The sequence below is a fragment of the Lagopus muta genome, chromosome 1 (genome assembly GCF_023343835.1).
Source record: "Lagopus muta isolate bLagMut1 chromosome 1, bLagMut1 primary, whole genome shotgun sequence".
NCBI classification, from domain to species: Eukaryota; Metazoa; Chordata; class Aves; order Galliformes; family Phasianidae; genus Lagopus; species Lagopus muta.
This window is the reverse complement of record NC_064433.1, coordinates 79,339,285-79,359,957: the sequence shown is the minus strand read 5'-3', so window position 1 is coordinate 79,359,957 and position 20,673 is coordinate 79,339,285. Positions and strand designations below refer to the sequence as shown.

General features: G+C 45.1%; 1 protein-coding gene across 2 annotated transcripts; it reads left to right on the top strand.

The window, feature by feature from the left end:
- Window positions 1-1,276: 1,276 nt before the first annotated feature.
- Window positions 1,277-20,503, top strand: CTC1 (CST telomere replication complex component 1). Of its 2 annotated transcripts, XM_048927514.1 has the most exons (24): window positions 1,277-1,373; window positions 1,451-1,599; window positions 3,915-4,149; window positions 5,050-5,249; window positions 6,059-6,203; window positions 7,096-7,395; window positions 7,543-7,671; window positions 8,840-9,066; window positions 10,279-10,453; window positions 10,530-10,730; window positions 10,981-11,107; window positions 11,309-11,423; window positions 11,748-12,198; window positions 12,538-12,627; window positions 12,887-13,030; window positions 13,309-13,379; window positions 14,163-14,272; window positions 14,415-14,580; window positions 14,821-14,907; window positions 14,988-15,147; window positions 15,602-15,666; window positions 15,920-16,082; window positions 16,222-16,348; window positions 17,511-20,503. In XM_048927514.1, exons 1-24 carry the CDS (start codon window positions 1,353-1,355, stop codon window positions 17,687-17,689), a joined length of 3,837 nt encoding a protein of 1,278 aa, XP_048783471.1. In that variant the 5' UTR covers window positions 1,277-1,352; the 3' UTR covers window positions 17,690-20,503. The 2 variants fall into 2 exon arrangements, with proteins under 2 accessions (XP_048783471.1, XP_048783478.1); XM_048927521.1 differs by lacking the exons at window positions 15,602-15,666; window positions 16,222-16,348; window positions 17,511-20,503 and having other exon boundaries at window positions 15,920-16,053.
- Window positions 20,504-20,673: the final 170 nt, after the last annotated feature.

Genomic DNA, 20,673 nt, shown 5'->3' with positions numbered 1-20,673 from the left:
AAAGCTGAAGACTCTCTTCTGTCTCTTTTTGGGATAAAGATAACTGAGCAAGTCTATTGGAGCAGAAACCTTCCCAACAGCATCATAATCATAGAATCACAGAATCATAGAATGGCCTGTGTTGAAAAGAACTACAATGCTCATCTAGTTTCAACTCCCCTGCTATGTGCAGGGTCGCCAACCATCAGACCAGGCTGCCCAGAGCCACATCCAGCCTGGCCTTGAATACCTCCACGGATGGGGACATCCACAGCCTCCTTGGGCAACCTGTTCCAGTGTGTCACCATCTTCTGTGTGAAATAGGAGGTATTACTTTCAGAGCAGCCCTCATATATACTATGTCTATTGGTTGTTTTGTTCCATGGGCAGGAAGGTTCACATGTGGGAACAGCTGTGCACCATTTGTCAGAAAGGGAGGACAGCCTGCCACAGGGAGTGCTCCTGACAGGGAACACTGCAGTTATCTCTGTGCTGCAGCCTGAAGTTGAATTGCTATGCTTTGTTTTGGAAGGATATTCCTGTTTTGTAAGTCCAAAAACATGCACACAACCCACACTAAGCCTTCTGTGAACTGTTTCAGATGAAGCCACGAATCTCTGTTCCTGCTTTTGCTCTGAGCTTGCTTATCTATTGTACAGGAGCCAGCAGTGGATATGCACGAGACAAAGCTGGAGCTGTGTAACCACACAGCACTTCCACACCTGGGGCAGCTCTGACTGCTCTGCAAGAGGGTTCCAGCAAGGCTGCAAACAGCCAGGCAGCTTGAAGCTGGGCAGTATCTGTCTCTGGGATGATGATGGAAGAGGCTTAGCAGGTTTGGTCTGGTTTGTGTCCTTGCTTTGAGCAAGAGCAATAATGAACAGGCCCTAAAGAGAAAAATATTCACACACTGATGGAACACACGGGAGAAAGTTACAAATCTCACAGAATTTTTTCAAGTTTACCTCAGACTGTCACGTAAGTGAATGAGAACTCAGACTGCATAGAGCTTCAGGGAAAGGGGAGAGAGGAGCTTATTGAGAATGGCGGGAGTGGCAGAGAAATCCCCACAAACCCCCACGTTTGATACTTCAGAAGAGTAGCCACACGGCTCGCAGCACGCTCGACATTTGCGGTAACCCAAGCACACCGCCTCCTAGCTTTTCACACCAAACCAAGCCGTCCTACCCGGCCCCCACAGCGGCCTTTTCGGAGCCGACGCGCGGCGCGCAGCCCCTGACCCCACCCCCCCTAAGGGGAGGAGCGGGGGGCGGGCAGGCAGCGCCAGGAGGGCGGCGGTGATTGGCCAGATGGAGAGAGGGGGCGGAGACCGGCGGGCGCGCGGCTGAGCGCGTTGCTGTGGCGACGCTGTCATGGCGGAGCCCAGCGCGGCGGTGAGTGACCCGCGGGTTGTGGGCCCCCCTCCCTTCGCCTCCCCGAGCTGAAGCCCCGTGTTTCTGCTTCTCCCTAGGAGCAGCGGTGGCTGCAGACGGCTCGGGATTTTGTTCTTCGGGCTCTCCCAGCCAGCCCGGGTCCTGGCGGGACGGAGCGGCCGCCACTGGACGCGGTGCTGAGGTGCGTGAGGAGCGCGGGCGGCGGGGACCTGCCGCTGGGCTACAGGTAAGGTGGACGGGCCGTCGCGTTGCCGTACGGGACTGCGGAGTGTGGAGCGGAGCTGGGGTCCCGCTGCTGAGCTGAGGCCTCTCCGGATGCCGGGTGTGGGGGGGGTGTTGAGCGCTGGTAACCGCACGCCTCGCCTAGGCTTTGCCGCGCCCCCGTGGCGCTTGCGGTATGACTGAACGGCGCATCCGCCGGTCTGCGGCAGGCTGGGGTGCCGGCAAACTGAGGCACCTTGCCGGGACACGGCTGCTGCGCTGCGCCGCGGCTGCAAGGCTCGATCCCACCGGGCTGCTCGGGCTCGGCCTCTTTCAGCTCAGCCAGGTGAGGGTCGCCCTCGAGAGTGGGCTCTCACAAATGAGCAGTTCAGGATAGGGGTGTCCTGGCTTTAAATGGTGAAGGGCTTTAGGGTGCTTACCATCATGAAAATGTGCAGCTTAGAGTCATGGGATGGCTTGGGTTGAAAGAGACCTCAAAGCCCGTCCAATTTCAACCTACCTGCCACGGGCAGGGCTGCCAGCCACCAGTTCAGGCTGCCCAGGGCTCCATCCAACCTGGCTGTGAATGCCTCCAAGGATGGGGCACCCATAGCTTCTCTTTCTTAGAGGCTGAAGGAACTGGGGCTGTTCAGTCTGGGGAAAAGAAGGCCAAGGGGAGACCTTATTGCTCTCTTCCAGTATCATAAAGATGCTTACAGTGAGAGCATGGCTGACCTCTTCTCACTGGTGACAGGTGACAGGACAAGGGGAAATGGCCTCAAGTTGCACCAGGAAAGATTTAGATATCAGGAAAAACTTCTTTACAGAAGGAGTTGTTAAACACTGAAATAGGCTCCCCATGGAGGTGGTTGAGTCACCGTCCCTGGATGTGTTTAAAAATCATTTGAATGTGGTGCTCAGGGACATGGTTTAGTGAAAGGTTGTTACAGTAGTATGGTTAGGCTGCGGTTGGACTCTTTGATCTTCAAGATCTTTTCCAACCTGAGCAATTCTATGATTCTGTGATTCTTTGAGCAGCCTGTGCTAGCATCTCACCGCCCTCATTATGCTGAGAGGGATTTAGACTAGAAGGTCCAGCACACTTGAATTTATTTAACTCCAGCTCCAACCCATGTTGAGGGAATGTCTGTTAAAGCCCCTGGCTTGTGTGAGGTCAGTGGGCTGTTTGTTTGTGAGTAGGCTGTGCCCACAGCTAGCTGTCAAGATTTAGAGCATTGTAGGGTCCAGGATTTAGCTGCATGTGACAACCAGGATCCAGTGTACTGCCGTTGTTTTGGTTTCTCCCAGAAAATGATCAGTACATATAATTGAAACAGGGGTGGCACTGTGTTCTCCTTGTAGGTCAAAGGCATCAGTATTAATCCCAGCTTGCTCTGTCGCTGAAGGTGCAGCAGTTTACTTATATCTTTTTCAGATAATCCATTTCCAGTTCAGGTTCCTGTCAAATACACAAGTACCTGCATACATTTAACTCTTCTGATTATTTTTTTAATGTGAATACAGTTTACAGCTTATTCTGACCCATCACTTGTCTGGATTCATTTCTGGCTTTGAACCTTTGATACCTGACTAATCATGTGAAATTCTTCAAATTCATATTCTCCGAGTTAGATTATTTTCTGCCACTGAGCAAGTGGGTGTTGTGAATACAGCCGCTGTTTCACAACCTAACATTGTCAGCTAACCTCAGTGGAAACCTCAGTGGAAAGCTATCAAAATCACAAGATGGAAACCAGTTTGTAGTAGCTCTTTAACCTTAGTGCAGACAAAGGACTTTTGTTCTCTAGCATAGACAGCCAGGATGTAAACAGTGATGATGAATACTACTATGTTGCATAAACCCTGAAAAGGTTAGACTCCTGTGAAGATACTGTCTTGTTCTCCCTTATTCACTACTATGGTCAGTCTAAGCGTGACAGCTGGGATCAGCCTCAATTGTGGTGGTTACCTGACAGTATTTCTCCTACCTCGCCAAAGCCAAGAATTTAGGCAGAAAGATTCAGGACTGCATGCACTGGTGTACTTGAAAACATGTTCTTTTACTCTCAGTTAATATTTTAAGCCAGCATTCTGTCTCTGTTTTCAGAGGGGATGCTCAGGCAGAACTGACACATCAGCTGAGATGTGAGAGATTCCTAATAAATGCCAGTGGGTGGGTTGATTCTTGCCATATGATATCAAACTATGCCAGCAGCTGAGGCTCTGCTGACTTAGCCAGGCTTTGTCCACTGCACTGATCACTGTAATCCCCCAACTTTGCAGACTGAGTTCATCCTTCTGAGTTCTTGTTTTTCTTTCTTTTTTTTTGTTTCCCTCCAGTTTCATCTCCATCTCTGACCTAAAGCATCAACAGCGTGCTCCGTGCTGCAGCCACCTGACCTTTAGCACTAACAAATTTAAAGAATGGGCTCACCAAGGACAAGGTGCTTTACCCATGCACAGCTCTTTGCCAAGGGCTTACCTGATCTTGTTTGGCTATTTAACCGATGGAAGGCAAGAGGACAAAGATGGTTGTCTTTATGTGAAAGACAATACTGGGATAATTGCGTGTGAGGTATGTCCTTGGCCTGAGGGAGTCTGTGTTTATTTCCCCTTCAGGGGCTGTATCGCAGAACACTGCAGATTTCAGATGGTTTGCCAGAGTCTGTACTGAGAAGATAATGCATTTTTGTAAAAAGCAGGAGAACAGCATGTTCAGATCAGATTCTTTTCCTAGAGAAAGGACAGACAGAACGTGTCAAATTTGTCATTGCTAGGAGAGCAAATATCAAGTCTACTGTCATGGATTAAAAAGATAAGTAAGTTTAATGTATAGTTCTGTTACACCTTGAACTGCACGAGGTGGCCTGAGACATGGAGGTCTGTGTTTGTTGAGCAGAAATAACCTTCTGGAGAGGTGTACTGGTCGTTCATTGATGCATTGATGACATACTTTCAGGAAATAATAACCTGTGTGACAGTGATATTGGATGAAAAGTCTTCATAGGAAGGGAATGTAAATACAAAATAACTGATAGAATGGGAATGAAAGAACAGTGAGGTTGTGCCTTCCAGGGAGGTGAAGACTGGGTGAAAAACTGCATTAGTTGTATTGGTATCAACTTCTAACTGAAAACACAGGAGAAAAGAAAGGAGATTAGAATTCTAGAAAAATAGTCTGGAAATAATGAAGTCTTACAGTGAATTATGACTTTACTGCAAAGGAATATGTGTAATCCAGGAAATGTGTGGAGCTCAGCACGTCTCCAGATTTGTGTCTGGAAGGCCAGAAGTTCTCTGTGCAAGACAGAGAAGTGGACAGAAGACATTGCTCTCATTTAATAATGAAGCCCAGAAGTAGAATAAGAATTTATGATGCTTGTGCAAGGGCAAATTAGTAGATTAACTTTGTAAATAATGCTGTAAATAATGCTTAATTCATCTCAAGCTTTTTTTTCACTGTCTTTTGCCTTAGCTGCTGCATTTTGAACTGGAGTGGCTGGAGTCACTGTTCCTTTTCCCAAGCTGGGCATATATACCACAGACTGACCACAGTGCAGCAGGATACATAGAAATCCTGGCGGATCCAGTGCCAGTAAATCGCCTCCCAAAGGAAGTGTCTGAGACCATCCCAGTCATCTACCCAGCGTTGGCTGAGCCACTCCTTGTCTCCAGGTAAACACCAAGCATGGCCAACTGCATCGTAGTGCTGCTGCTCTGGTTTCTCAGGTATTGTGAAGAGCATTTGGCTTAGGAAGCACTTTGTTAAGCCTCTGCCAGAGGTGGAAGCAGGACAGTGAGTGATGGAAGTCAAAGTTGTATAATAATGCTACTTTTCACTAATAAACTGTTTTCCAGGAGTTTACTTGAAATTTTAGTCTGTGTTTTGCAAGAATAAGAGAAATTATTTCCTCGTATATTTTGATACTCTAAAAAAAGCATGAGAAGAAAACATTCAAAAGAACTTTCACTGAATTTTTTACTGTTCACTATTTTGATTAGCACTGCTTTTTTTCTTAATTTTTTTTTAACCCATAGTGAAAAAGAATTATTATTAGAACCTAGAGTTACTTTTCAGTATGAAATTAATACATACCACTGGTATGGACCTGCAAAAACTGAGCTCAGTTTTCTGCTGAAGAATTGCTTGTGACTTTTTTATCCCCCACTTGGACCTATGATTAGCTTCTTGTCTGCAGTAAAGGTTCTTATAATCTGACTCTTGTCTTGGAACATGAATCTTTGTAATAGCTCTGTTGTCTTCAAATATTATGGTTTTTTAAAGTGTTGAAGTGATTTAGTATAAAAATTGAAGTAATGTTTGAAATAAGTTTGTTTCGAAAAACTCTCTGACAGATGATCAGCATTACTTTGTTAGATCCATTATTTCTAGAAAAGTGCATTCTACATATTTGTGTATCTTGTTTTTGGGATACTTCTGAGTCCTTGACTGATTTTTCTTTGCTTCCTCAATTGCCTTCTAGGATTCCTTGTAAGAAGAGATCAAAGCTCAGTGTGGCAGGTGAATTGTCCAGACTCAGCCCTCTCCTTTGTATTCACCAGAAGACATTTTTCTTTCTATTTTTGAAGTGCTTCACCTCAGTTGTTTGGGTCCCTGTTCTGGTGAAGGTAAGTAAGTCCTTGTAATTTTACCCAGAAATTTGCCATCCATATTTGCGTATGTGTTGGTTAATCCATTTTTCAAAGTTTGGCCCTTTCCTTTCAGTGATTTATTTGCCCTAGTAAAAACTACTGATGCTATTTTTTTTTCTTATTCCACACAGTCTACAATGATCCTTACGCATTGATCGCTTCAGAAGTAATGCCTCCTATTTATTTCCTTGGAAACTACTGCAGATACAGAGAGTACAATAACACTGATAGAATTGGTTCTTAGCTACAAAGCGCTCTTTCAACATAGTCACCACCATTAGCTGTGCATTTTTGCCAGTGATGAACAGGAGCCTGCATGCCACGCAGGTCAAAATCTGAACCAGCAGAGGTGACCCACTGTTGCCATCACTGCTGCTGAAACACACCACCCACTGCCTCTGTGCTCACATCCACTGTTTGGTCTCATAGCTGTCCAGCAAGCATCAATGAATGTCAATGGGGGCCATTTTTCCACATGGAAGAATTCACTGACACAGCTTTGCTTCATAGGCGTTTCTGTCAGACTCCATTCTGTCAGACTGCCCCTCTGCTGCCATCTGTTGCATGGCAACAACTTGTAACAGAATGTTGGTGAGAAGGCTCAGCCTTCTCTGACATTGTGAGCAACATAATAAAATAGAAGGCATTACTTTCAGAGCAGCCCTCATAGATAAGTCTATTGGTATTTCCTGCTAAAGAAATACAACATTCCTCCCTACTACAATTGCAGTGCCCCTGAGAGTCTTGCAGATACCACTCTTTTGCTAAAAGGAGGAGGTGATCCTCCCAAAAGGAGAGTTTTTCATGTGGGAAGAATATTTTTCCAGTGGAGGAGATGCTGATGTCACTTTTGGTCTCTCTGCTCCAGAAGCCCAACCAGCTGGCGTGGCACCATACCCTCCAGTTGGGCCACAGGTACACGATAACAGGCCTGAGTATATCCAGCCTGAAGAAATCTGGGCAAAGGATGTTTGTCACCAGTATTTCTTCCCGCCTTCTGCCTTACTGTGCAGAGAAGGTAAAGGAGCAGGCATTGGACAGTTCTTGGCAAGGAGAATCCTCTCTGTCAGCTTCACTTGAGACCACAGAGCATTTCAGTGACTCCTCAGAGCTGAGCGCTGAAGAGTGGCCAGGATTAATGAAAGAGTCCAAGATCATCTCGTATGTGGTAAGGATTCATAGCATTAACCCTTACCTACTCATGGTCTAGCAAGATCTCATTGTCATGATGAATTTATTTTCTTTTTGCTCAGGCCTATGAGTTTCTTACATTCTGGAATAAACTCACATAACTTTCTGTTCACTTTTTATGTAGGGAACTGTCACCAAAATACTCAATGCCCAAGCTGGTCTCTATGAGCTCGATAACAAAGTCTGCTTGTGCCTTGCTTACCAGCAGTTGTTGAACTCTGCACGTGGAATCCGACCAGGAGCATGTGTGGAGGTAAAGTTGAGAGACTTATGAAGTACAGCAGGGTTTTGATCTTGTTCAACCACAAAACAGACTGCTCTATTACTTCTCTTAAGGCAGACAGAGGAATTAAATAATACTGGGGAAAAGAAGCTTTTGAGTTGAGGGGGAGATCACTCATCATTACAGGCAGAACAGACTCAAAGTGAGGAAGCTTAGTTTATTACCAGTGAAGAATAGAGTAAGACACTGAGAAAGAAAAATGAAATTCAGACCACCTACCTTTCCTCTGTTCTTCCCAGACTCAACTTCACTCTACTGCTTCTGACTCTTCTGCCTCTTCTTCCCTCAGTTCCTGCCCCTGAGTTGTACAGGAGGATGGGAAATAACACTTTTGTCTCTGCCTTCTCACACTTTTCCTCTGCTGTAGCTTGGAACACTTCTGAAGGGCAGCAGTTCTTGAAACACTGCTTCTGTGGGGGCTCTCCTTCAGGCCACATCCACTGCTACACGGTGGGTTCTTCTGTAGGCTGCACATGGAGATTTGCTCTGCATGGTGCCTGTGGGCTGCAGGGGGACAGCCTGCTCTACCACAGGCCTCTCCACAGGCTGCAGAGAAATTCTGTTCTGCTCCTGTAGCACCTTCTGCCCTCCTGCAAAAACCTGGGTGTCTGCGGGGATATTTCTCTCACATTTTCTCACTCCTTTCCCCAGCCATTCCTGTGCAGCATTTTTTCTTCTTCACACTCAGCACTGCTCATGACTCAGCTCTGGCCAGCAGTGGGTCATTTTTGGAGCCAGCTGGAGCTGGCTGTTACCTGACTTAAGGTGACTTCTGGGCTTTGTTCACAGAGGCCACCCCTGAGCCTCCCTGCTACCAAAACTTAAAGCATTCAGTGAAAAATACTTACGCCCCCAGAGATGGCTTGCAAGTGTGTGTGGGTCAACAAAAGGCTGCAGGAACACTGGAAGTTTTTCAACAAGTCCCTGAAACAAAATCAGGGATTTTGCTTAATGAACTTGGTCATGAAAGTTGAAATGCTAATTATTTGATTCCTCCTTAAGCGGTGCCAGGTCCTTCAGGTCTACAGTTCACAGACAATCCAGCAAAGTGAAAAAGGATTTAGAGTGAGGTGATGGTTTGGGAGAGCGAAGGCAAACTATACTCCTCCATGAAGTCGTAATGTCTGTTTTATCTCAGCTCATCGATGTCCACCTCCTACAGAAGCCTCTGGTATCCTCTCCTTTCATTGTACTTGGCGCTTGCTTGAACAGCACTGTCTTGCTGAGGAGTTTTTCAAGGCTCAGCACTCCTTACCACCCACCAGTCACTTCAAGAAATCTCTACCTACAGTTGCTCTTCCGCTATAATCTTGGTATGCCACTCTACCTCTGGCTGGTGAGCCTTCTGGAGACATTTAAGGAGAGGTAAGGACAGTTCTGAAGTCAGACAATGTGCAGATGTGCTTTGTAAGCTACCTGAGCATCTTCCAGACCAAAGGTTCACAAAGCTTATGTGCTTGTAGACTAATGGCAGCAGCAATTGTGTCTGGTTTACTGGCTTAAGCTGTTTATCTGGATTCCACATCTAATGAAGCCTGCACTTGTAGTTGCTCTAATGAAGAACTCATGATTATTTTTCAAATGCATGTACAGTAAGCCCACTGCTTTCCATAAGCTGCAGCACTCCAGAGCATGTGCTGACCTGTCCCCACCTATGAAGCCTTGTTCTGGAGTATGGAAGCACTGTAGGGATGAGTGCCTTCCAATCTGATTTGCTCAGCAGATTTGAACTTGAGCACTGTGGCTGTAGCTGGAAACTGCTTCTACAACCAGATTATAGATGATACAAAGGCTCTTATTTCCTAGCTCCTCACAAGAGTGGCAGCAACTGCTCAGTATCATCAGTAATGTGAGCACTTGTTGGAGGAACTTTGTTCTAGCAGATTTTCCCACGCGTGCTTATGTCAACTTTAGTTCTGTTCCCAGAATGTTGCTAGCTATCAGTTTCATTTTTTTATTATGTTTTCCACTTGCTTTAAATGTGATTACTAAGTTCTGCCACTGCCTGAAAGTTGTTCCATTGCTTAGTCACTATCTCTTTTTACTTGATTTCATCTTTTGTTATTAAAACTATTTTGACTGGCAGCATGATCACCTGTGGGTGTTCAGAGTGATGAGGTATCCTTCTGAAAGGATCTGAATGCAAAGAAAGTATCAGAACAAGAGCAATCTGTGGTTATTTTGTTCTGTCTTGTGACTTGCATCCTGTGAAAGAAAACCAAGTATACTTAACACAAATAAACATATCAAGTCTAGTTAAAATGCATGAAGATCCATTTGTGTAACTTACAAGGAGATTTTCTTTATGTGTTTTTTTTTGTCCATTTGAGTCTTGAGATGTTGCCAATCTGTCTATTTCTCATGGCTTTTTATTCCTTGTCTGCTTGCCTGACATCAATCTGCTTCACCTTCAGATGTTCCTTTTCTCACCACTTTGCATTCTTTTTACGCTCTCCTTAATTCTTGCCCTGCACAGCACATTCACTGGTAACAAGCAGAAAAAATTCCTGACTTACATGCGAAACCCGCTTTAAAATTGGGATTGCTACTGCTTCTAACTGCTTTAAAATTTTTCAGGTTTTCTTGTTTCTTTGGGCACCAGCGACTGTTGCTTAGCTCTATACACCAAAACCCTGGACCTGCAGAGAAATTCCTTGTCCCAGTTCTGCAAGCTGTGGTACCAGACAGAAGGGAAACAAGAGATATTTATCAAGAAATTCTAGCAAAAATACATCACTGTCCCCTGCAGAAGGTAAATGCACTGTGAGCTGTTCTTAGTTTATTTGATGGGAAGAAACTGTTGATCTTTTTTTTTTTTCCCCCCTTAGTATCTGACCCTGGATCCCCCATACCAGGTCCCATCTCTGTCAGCACTGGGTCGTGTAGCAGAACAGAAGGGCTGGGAAGGCTTCTGTCCATCCCAGCTGCTCTCCCCCTTAGAGGCACAACACATGGGCACCCAAGAGCTGAATCGCAGGCTGGCCTGGTCCTACTGCACACTCTCAGCAGGAAGTTTCCAGCCCCGGCTGGTAAGTGCCTAGTTCTCTTTACTGTTGGCACCCTGAGAGCTCCCAGTTCTCCTAATGCCTTCCAGCACAGCCACTGTCTTTTTGCCCACTCTGATGAGTGCCTGTTCCTTTTGCTTGGCAATGATGCTGATTTTCTTACCTGTGCTGTGTTGAATACAGCCTGAATTTGGGCTGCTGCCATGCACACAGTTTTCTAGCTTTTGAATATGGGAAGTGTTTGATACTTTGTACATCTTCCTTTCTCATGCAGATCCTACTAGGTGTGCTGCGAGTCTCCTCCAGGAGAAGTTCCCTCCAGCTGCAGGACAGCAGTGGCACACTTCCCTGTGTGATTTCCCATAGGGATAGTAGCCCCTTTGCCAATACAGCTCTCATAGGTATGTTCCACAGAACTAAATTTGAAGGTGCTGAAATTGTGGTGCTCTGCCATCCAGCTCCAAAACAAGGAAGAAAAGACTTGGTGTGAAGATGCTGAAATGTCACTGCCTGGCCTCATGACTTTAAAATGAGGAAATTGAGCTTGCTTTTTTTATGTTCTCCTTTCATTAGCTCAACTCCTTTCTCTGTTGTGTTTGCAGGATCACTCTTGCAGGTGGAGAACTATCAACTTGTAGTGGAGAGGTTCATTCAGAGTGATTTTCCTTCCTGGGAGCAGCTAGAAAATTCAGAGCATGTGAGAGAGAAAAAAACCAGGTGGGTTCCTTTATTTGATGCCCTAGTAAAATCATTACTCTGCAGTTTCATAGCAATTTTGGATTATGGTAAAACTGCATATTGGCACAGTATTTTGGTGCTGAAGTCCTTTGCTAGTTACAGGAACAAGATCTTTATTGGAAATAAATCCACCATGTCTATTTTGTTCCGAATACATCCAGCCTGGTAGCTGCCCTCCATTTCACCCTTTCCTGCTTCCCTTTTGAATATCTGCTGAGCGCTTACTTCCAGATAGTTGCTTGTTTTAGACAGCTACCTGTCAGGAGGAGAGGATTTCATTGCTTTCATTGTTTGTCATTTCAGTATCTATGTGCAGTTCTACTTTGAGGATGTTCAGGTTCTCCATTCCGTGGAAGGACAAATACAGAAAGATTGTCGGAGTAACAGCAGGAAAAAGAATGATGGCAGCTCAACATCTGATCTGGAAACCCCGGAGGCGAAAGTGCTGAAATTGGAGGATCCCACCCCAGATCCTGGTGGAGATGAAGGCTGTCAGAGGGGCCAGAGCAGCACTGGAAGAACCAGCTGTGTTTCTCACCTATTCCTGGTTACCCAGAAAGAGGGGCTTATGTTGCGCAACTACCAGTTACTCAGAGAAGGAGGTGGAGAAGAACAGGAGCCACAGCGCAGTTTTCAAGCCACGGTGCTGTGGCTGGGCAGACCTCAGCTGTGGAGCCACCCTAGAGAGACCAAGAGTCTGCCTGAGCTAGAGGAGGCCAGCCATGATGGAGGAGAGGGCATGACACGGCAAGAGGTGAGGCAGGAGTGGGCTTCGGTGGGTGGTTTGATACAGCTGGTAGCTGGGTACGTGGTAAATTGCAGATCTAGATTTCTAATCAATGGGAGGGTGATTTATGTTGAGTAGAAGAGTATGTTTATGCAGGTAACTTCCTTCTGCCACTGCAAGGGGGTTCAATCTCCTCACCATCAACATCCTGTAAATATATTCACCTCACCTTGTCCTTGATGGTGCCAAATTTACTAGTCAATCATCTGCTGGACTTGCTGCAGTTTTGCTGTGCTTTTCATTTTTCACTTTTTTTTCCTAACATTTCTCATCACTTTTGCTCTTTTTCTCCCCATCTCCCACCAGGCACTACTGCTTTTTATGGGGAAGTCATTGCAATGGTTTCCATTTCTGCATCTGGATGGGTTGTATCGCTTCATTGTGCCCCACTGCTCGGTAAGGCAGAGGTTATCTTACAGTTTCCCATTGGAGGAGACTAAATTGTATATGGGAGATGAAGTGTCAGTGACTAAGCTCTTTGCAAGGTGTGGAATTCCCATCTGTCTTGCCAAATTCTGTGTTTAGTTAAAACTCTCAGAGCTTTGAGTTCAGTGTTTTGGTTTTTTTTTCTTTAAATTATTGTTTCTTATCAGTCCTCTTTTGCTTTCATCTTCCTTTGATAATAATTTTCTTTGCATTATGGCTCTTCTTTCAGGACTTGGAAGTGTTTGACAAGCTCAGTTTTCCACCTGTGCCAGCAGAGTTCCTAGGCAGGCCATCCTGCCCTTTATGCCTGCCTGTCCAAGATAACTGGCACTTACAGCATGAGACATGGCTCCCCTTCCCAGCTGAGTGCCAGGTACTGCAGCAACTTTACTGCTCTGGGCTTTCATAGCTGACTTCCTGTTCTCTCCAGAACTAGCTCAGAAAATTGTTGATATAGAGTCTCTTGTTAACAAGACAGGAGATAAGCCCCATAAAAGATTACTGCTGGGCCTCATATTTTCCTGCCTTGGAATTAATCTGAGGAGGAACCGTCAGTTGTTTGATGTAAAGGAACTCTAAGCATGCAAAATTTGTCTCTACTGCTTTGGCTACTATAAATTGAAACCAAATCTGTGTCTCTCTCATTTCCAGCTGGCAGCCAGGGCAGCACTGACAGGCATGGATCAGAGAGTTTCCTCCATTCCAGAAATACTTAGCAACAGGTTTGTTGGTCTGCCTTATACTTGATGTGACTGCCTTAGGGAACGAGGTAGTGTTGGTCATTTTTGAAGACAGTACAATATTAAAAATGAATAATTAATGAATAATGAATTTGCTGCTCTAGAGATATTGTTTGGAAATATTTTTGTGTGCAGATAGCACTGGCTGTGAACCTATCTTGTTTATCAAAGCTTAAAGGAATTGCAGGTTACAAAGCTGCAAAATGGTGTCCAGAAAAAGTTTGAGCCAACTGCTGGTGTAGAGTAGGTGCCAAAAACCTATGCTAAATTCTTGTCAAAAGTAGAAACAGGTGCAGCAGGGAAAATGGGGGTAAATGTGTGAAGTTTGTGGGGTTTGGGTTTTTTGTTTGTTTAACTTGCTTAAGTAAATAATGATGTAAGAAGCTTTTCTTTTCAAAGCACATCTAATCTGCACATGCACTGAAATATTCACCAGTGCCTTATGGTAAGTTGAGTTTTCCCCTGCTTGGCTTCTTCTAATAATGGTGTTAAACAGAAGGGTAAGCTAGGATGTCTCTCTCCTTTTCAATTCTCCCATGCCTGGAAAAGCAGAAGTGACTTCAGAGACCTCTTGGTAGGCTAGGCTGCAGCAAGCTGCTGTAAATCTAGTAGTGGGGTGCCCAAGGGTAAGCTCCCCTGAAGCCAGACTTAAATAACAGCACTTCTCTTCACCCTGTTCTTTGTTGCTGCAATCTTTGGATCAGGATTTATTCCACTCCCTTCGTCTTCCAAGACAGAAATCCAACGATTCTGGTCTGCTCTCAGTTTCAGAGGTTCCCTTGTTTCTTTCTGTGGAGAGATAGTAGAGAGGACCCTGTGTGCTTCTCCTAAGAATGAGAAGCCATCTGCGACTCTCAGCCTTAGAAAGCAGAAAGGTAAGACCATGGAAAACATTTGAGGTGAAACAGTAGCCTTGTTGTGATGCGAAGAAAACACCTCCAGCAAATTCAGCTAAGAGGCAGACTAAGCTGTCTGTGTTTGAGCTCTCATGATGTATGTTTTTCTGTGCTTTCCCAGGGAGTCTGCTGGCCAGTGATCACAGTGTGAAGCTCAGCATTTCAGCTGCTGCAGGCTCCCCTGTTGTGCTGGACATTTACATTGCTGCAACCTATCTGCAGCATCTCAGGGGTTTGCTACCTGGAGCCAAGATCCTCTTTCAGAACTTGGAACGCAAAATCTCAAGGTACTCTGGTCCTGGACTGGATCTGACCTCCCTGCCTTTCTTTGAAATGATCTCCCCTCTTCTTTGGGTTTATCCCTTGTCCACACTTGCCTAAGTCTCCAGCCCTTACTATAAATGACATTCCTACCATGTCAGATTACCAGACCAGCCACCTGGGAAAAAAAAAAAACAAAAAACAAAAAACAACAAGCCATTTGTTTTCTATGAGCTGTTTCTGACATCTGCGCTCTCATATTGCAGATTCCATAATGTTTACTGTGCATACATTGCCTCCAGCTGTGTGACCATCCTGTCTCTCCCAGCTTCTCATCAACTTTTTACCTCCAGGTGAGTCCAGGTTCTGTTCCCACCTCTCAGTGTCCTGAAGATTTCCTGTTGCAAGTTTCTCATGGTCCTGTTTCTTCTAGTTGTGCAGGAAGAGCCTCATCCCCTTCACTGGTGTTTATATCCAACTTGCAACATCACTTACAAACCCTGCCCCAGGCACGGATTTTGTGCCATGTGTCCTGTGTGTTGACTCTCTCCCTGCAGTGGGTTTGCTCTCTTTGCAGCAGCATCTTCAAAGAGGTATGGAAGCTTCCAGAGAGAATCTGGCAGAAGACCTGCAGACTTTCTACTCATATATTTTATGCTACCACGTAGAAGAAATAAGTTCCTATCTAAACCTAGAACCCTTTATTGTAGTGTCTGAAAAATACTTGCGTACTTCTCATCAGTTGTCATTTTGATCCTTCTCCAATATGCATCTGGTATCAGGCAGGTTTGCAGTGAGGAGCAGGGGTAAAGTGAGGACTTTCAGAGGAGAATCCTGCCATGCACTGTGCTCTGCTCTTGAGGTGTATCACACCTTGCAGTATGTTTTTTCTTCTCAAGAAGAACTTTTCTCAAGGCACCCACTGAAAATACAGTGAAGTTCTTTATTCCTTTGCATAGTTAGTTAGGGGAGTTAAAAGAAACAGTGGCCATTCACCTTCTCTCTTGTAGCCACCCATACATAGCTGTAGCTTTACTCTTCCTTCAGGGGAAGTGCACCCGACACAGTCCACCCTGTCCATCACACACTGGAGTGAGGCAAGCCAGTGCACGGTAAGCATGTAGAGGCTGGACATGGGAAGAGGTGGGTAGGAGGGGACAGATGGTGTGACACGGGAGGGGACAGGGCAGTTGTGGATGGGATGTGGACAGAATAGTGAAGATAGGAGTTGAGATTCCTCATGACTTCCCAGAGGTAGACAAACCTCTCTTCACTGGGACTTGTTGCCTGGGAGGTGATGTTTGTGATGGGGCAGGGTGTTGTTCTGACCTCCCTCCACTTCTTCATTGCCTGCTCTCTCCATAGGGTGCTGGTGGAGGATGGAACAGGTGAAGCTTTGGTGCTGTGCAGGAACCAGCATGTGGCAGCAATGCTGGGCCTGAGCCTTCTTGAGTGGGAAGCTGTGCAAAGCTGTGTGCAGAGCAGAGGCAGCCTGTTCATTCAGTATGGAGAAACTACTGGGACTGGGGTGAGTGGGTTATTCAGGCAGGGACTGCTGCATGCAGGGTGTGACTTTCACTGGGACTGGATTTCCTTTTGCTGTGGGTGTTTCAGGGGCTCCCTGCCCCCCTCCACACATACTGACAACACACCCTTTCCTTCCTCAGTGTGTGGAGGAACTGGAGGATCCCATTGCTTGCTACTTAAGGAACCTCTGCAGGAGTTCTCTCATCTGTCGCCCTATTCTGCTGGATTTCAGCCTAGACAGGAAGCCCTCCAAAGTCCTGCAGCCTGGTGAGCAAACACTGTTGGCTTTTGTAATAATGGGTGTGGGAAGGAAGCTAGAAGCTGTTTCACCACTCGGGAAGGGGAGCTGCCTTCTCTGCCTGCAAAACAAGACCTTTGGAGGATTTCCAAGGAATTTCCATGGATGCAAAAAATACAGAGACAGCAATTACAATACAAAAAAATACAACAATTAATATTGTTGTATAAAGTGACACTTACTGCTTTTACTTTACACAAAAGCATATTAAAATAGTATTGAATCATCATTATTGTGGTGACAAACTCGGAATACTTCTGTTCAAGTTTTAAGTGGAAAATACATCATCTAGCCAGGGTAGTGATTGTTCAAGGGTATCAGGCTGGAGAGTTGGGCAGAAAGGAACTTGGTGAGGTTCAACAAGGGCAAATACAGAGTCTTACACCTGGGGAGGAAAAACAGCATGCATCAGTAGAGCTTAGGTGCTGACCTCATGGAAGGGAGCTCTGTAGAGAAGTACCTGGGTGTCCTGGTGGACAACAGGTTGGCCATTTGCCAGCATCATGCCCTTGTGGCCTAGAAGGCCAGAGTTACTTACAAACAAAGTGGCTTTTGGCCTTAGGCAAGACAGCAGGCAGAATTGGCCTTAAACAAGACAGAAGGTAGAATTAAGCATAGGTCTGGAAATCCTCACCACGGCCACAGAAATTGAAACACTGAAGGATTTTAAATTCATGGGTAGTGATGTCTGAGCTCATGCTGCCACAGCTGTGCAGTTACTCATTTAAGGGGACGTTCTCTTCAAGCCACCTTGCTAATACCTAGCCATATGGGTGTGGGTCCAGGCATGCAGAGGCTGATTTGTTAGGCTCACCAAAAGATGCTCTGCTGTTGACACTGTCTTGGGGATATTATGTAACTCTGTAAGGCCAGATTGCTGATGGTAAGAAAAGATACAGAGCTCAGTGCAGCAGCAGTGTGCACAGCTCAGCAAGCAGCACATTGTCCATAGCAATTCACAACATAAAATGTCTGTTTCTTCTTGTATTTGTTAATCTTCCTGTCCTTTGTAGTTTAGGAGATGTCAAGCAGCTGCTGCAAGGCTTTCCCTCCTGCAGAACTTTTAAATTTGTGTGCTAGAGCTTAGGAGCCGTGTACTGAGCAATTACGTGTTGTGTCCTTCCCCTTCAGCTCCAGTGCAAGTGAGAAATTTTCGGTGCGGTGAAATGGAGTTTGTGTCACAAGTGAGACCTCGACAGAGCCTGTTGTGCCTGAATGTGGAAGAAGTAGGACAAAAAGCCTTATGCTGTCTGAACAGAGAGAGGATCGAGAGGATGTCTGGTCACTGCCAAGTGGGAACCACTACTTAACATCTTCCCCAGTGGGAAATGAATCATGGAAATGCCTATGGAATTGGGAGGGGATTTCTTCCCCTCTTTCCTCCTTTCCAGTGGGAGCACAGGCCTGTGAGCACAGCATGAAGACTGTACCCAAGAAGCTGCCTTGAATAGTGGAATTCTTGAACTGGACCATTGCCACCAGCCATTGCGGGCTGTGCTTCAAGGAAGAAATGTTCATTTATCTCCTACGTGGTAGCTATTGCTCTGGGCCTTGGGCATATAATGTGTTTTTTATGTGGCAGTATCTAGTAAATAAGGCTATCACATTGCAGTTTAAATAACAATATCTATTTTAATACCATTTCACTTGCTATATGGGGAACTGAGTCAGGGTGTAGATTAATTTATGAGCCAGAGACCAGCATTTTGCAGTTCATTCACTGTCTTCATGGAAAAGTGTGTAGTTTCCTTAGGGGAAATTCTCCTTAACATGTTTGGAATGACTAAAATGTTTTTAAAGCACTTCCTTCCTCGAAGAAGAGAAAAGAAATAAACAAGTTACTGTTTGGAGACTAAATTATGGCACTAACAGCACTATGCAAGCATTGTTTTGCAGCTTAAACATTATTGCAGCCTGAACGTTATTTGGGGCTGGTAACGAGGAATGCAGAGAGCTATGATACGAGTTGACAGTACACTCCAGGCTTGTCCATCTGCTGCTGATTAGTAAGTTGGGGAAAATATAATGCTATGTGCCTTTATCCGTAGTGGCATAGCAGCCTTGCTGGCACAATGCCATTTAAAGATACTCCACTTCCATCTGTTTGCAGCAATAACTGAGCATTCTGTACTTGTATAGGTTAATAAATTCAACCCAGAATTACTTCCCCACCTTACTCAGTGTGTAGTACCTATTTGAGCAGCTCCTCAAATAGAATTTGGGGTTTTGTTTGCTCATTCTTTCCTTCTGTCTTTTCCCCTTCCCCCTTAGTTTGAGCCTTATATTAATTTTCAGGTGATGGTTTTACTGAGCGTGTGGAAAGTATCTTCAGTCTCAAGGTCTGCTTGCCTCTTCTAGACCAAAGCATGAGTTCCCAAGACCTGACAAATGCTGCTGCTTAATAAAGTTCTGAGACTCCATCCTAAGGGAGGTCACAAAAAGAACAAAGGAAAGATCTTTGAGTTTTGCCACAGTGGCCTTTTTTTCCAGTAGGTGCTTTCTCAGAAAAGGTACAGGTTTTGCTGAAGCTTGCCTGTCTTCCCAAGGAGAAAAAAAAAAAGAAAATTTTCTCATCCTAAAGAAATGTTGACCTAAGATGAACAGATCAAAGTCGAATTAGAAAGTACTACTGAAAGTATCCTGTGAAATAGGTTAGCATAGTTACAGACAATGCTGCAGTGGTAGATAGGAAGTGCCAGATAAGAGACCTATTTAAAAACAATAAGGCAGATTTTCCCTATGTAGGTGAAACTGTTGAAAAACTGGGTTTAATTCTGAACTGGAACTTTCCAATAGCACTAATCTCCCTCTTTTCCTCCTCATTATTTAGTCATCTGTGCTGCCACAATTAATCTCTTTCTGAAGTCAAAATATCCTGTTGTTGGCAGGGATAAGAAATACAAAGGAACAACTGGCTTCATTTTGTGGCACTGCCTGACTCTCAGCTCAAGGTGGAGGAGAGCACAAAGTATGCCCTGCCATCTGTCTGTATCTGCAGTGACTGTTCTGCATGGAGGGACAGAGGTGTTCAATTTAGCTGATTGATTGATTGATTTATTTTGATAGCTCTCCATCATCAGTTTACCTCTCGAGCCCCACACCCAAAACTGATGAATCCTGCAGGCAGTTGACCTATGCTTTGTGATGGCCCCAGTGCTCCTCAGTCTAGGTGGGATTGCTCAGGCTGGCAGCTCCTTATAGCCCTGTTCAAGGTGTTCCCAGTAAGTAGCATTTACTGTAGGTAACACACAGTGCAGTAGGATTATGTGAGTAAAGGGAGTGCAAGCACGGCTTGTGCTGCTTCTCAGGGGGTAGAAGAAGACGTGAACGTGGCCTAGCAGAAGTGAACTGTATTAGAGACTCATAGCCTCTAATGTGTACATAAGGTGTATGCTTATCAGTTTCTCTTTTGAAGCTTACCTCCTCGTCCTACAGCATTTGCAGATGTTCTATATTGACAGCAGACACATGGGAAGCAGGAGCATCCAGTGACAGGCTGGAAGGGAGGAAGACACTGACTCCGTGTTCAGGTTCACCACGTGTAAGCTGGTCTCTGTTGTAATGTTGAAATCTGCAGCGGATGGATAGTGAGAGGAGGCTCCCAGATTGGAGAACATGGCAAAAAAGCAAAATCAGTGGGTAGACCTATTGCTCTTAGCTTTTCTGAATGCTGATAGCTCTTGCTGGACCACACTGTAATGAAGCCCTCACTGCAGAAGAGCCATGACCCTTTCCATGTAGAACACAAAATAATAACCAAGTTCAAGGAGTGTTTGGACAGCGCTCTCAGACAAAGGGTTTGAGTTTTGGGTGGTTGTGGGTAGAGCCAGACGTTGGATTCAGTGATCCTTATGGGTCCCTTCCACCTGGGGATGTTGTGTACAGTTCAATGATTCTGAAACCTTCTTGTGTATAGTAGTTTTACAGGTGCAAGATGCTGAATGGTTTCTGAATTAGGGGAGATAGGGATGATTGAGAAAATAAATCAATGAAAAAAACAAAAAAAGAATTCTGTGATCTCTATTAGGTGGACATATCAGAGCTGAAGTCAAGTGTCCAATGAGTTCCCTTCTGCACAGTGTTCCTCTTCAGAATAATTGAGACATCTAACTGAAAATACAAGCACAAAGCCTCCATACCCAGCTTGGAAATATACATATATGGTTTTAGTCTTATGTGCAATAGAAGATTGCCAGTAGTTAAGCATCTGTCAATCTGAGTGGTACTACAACTCTTCATGCTGTGTCAAGTGTTGCTAACACAAGTTTGTCCTAAAATAATAGACTCTAGATTT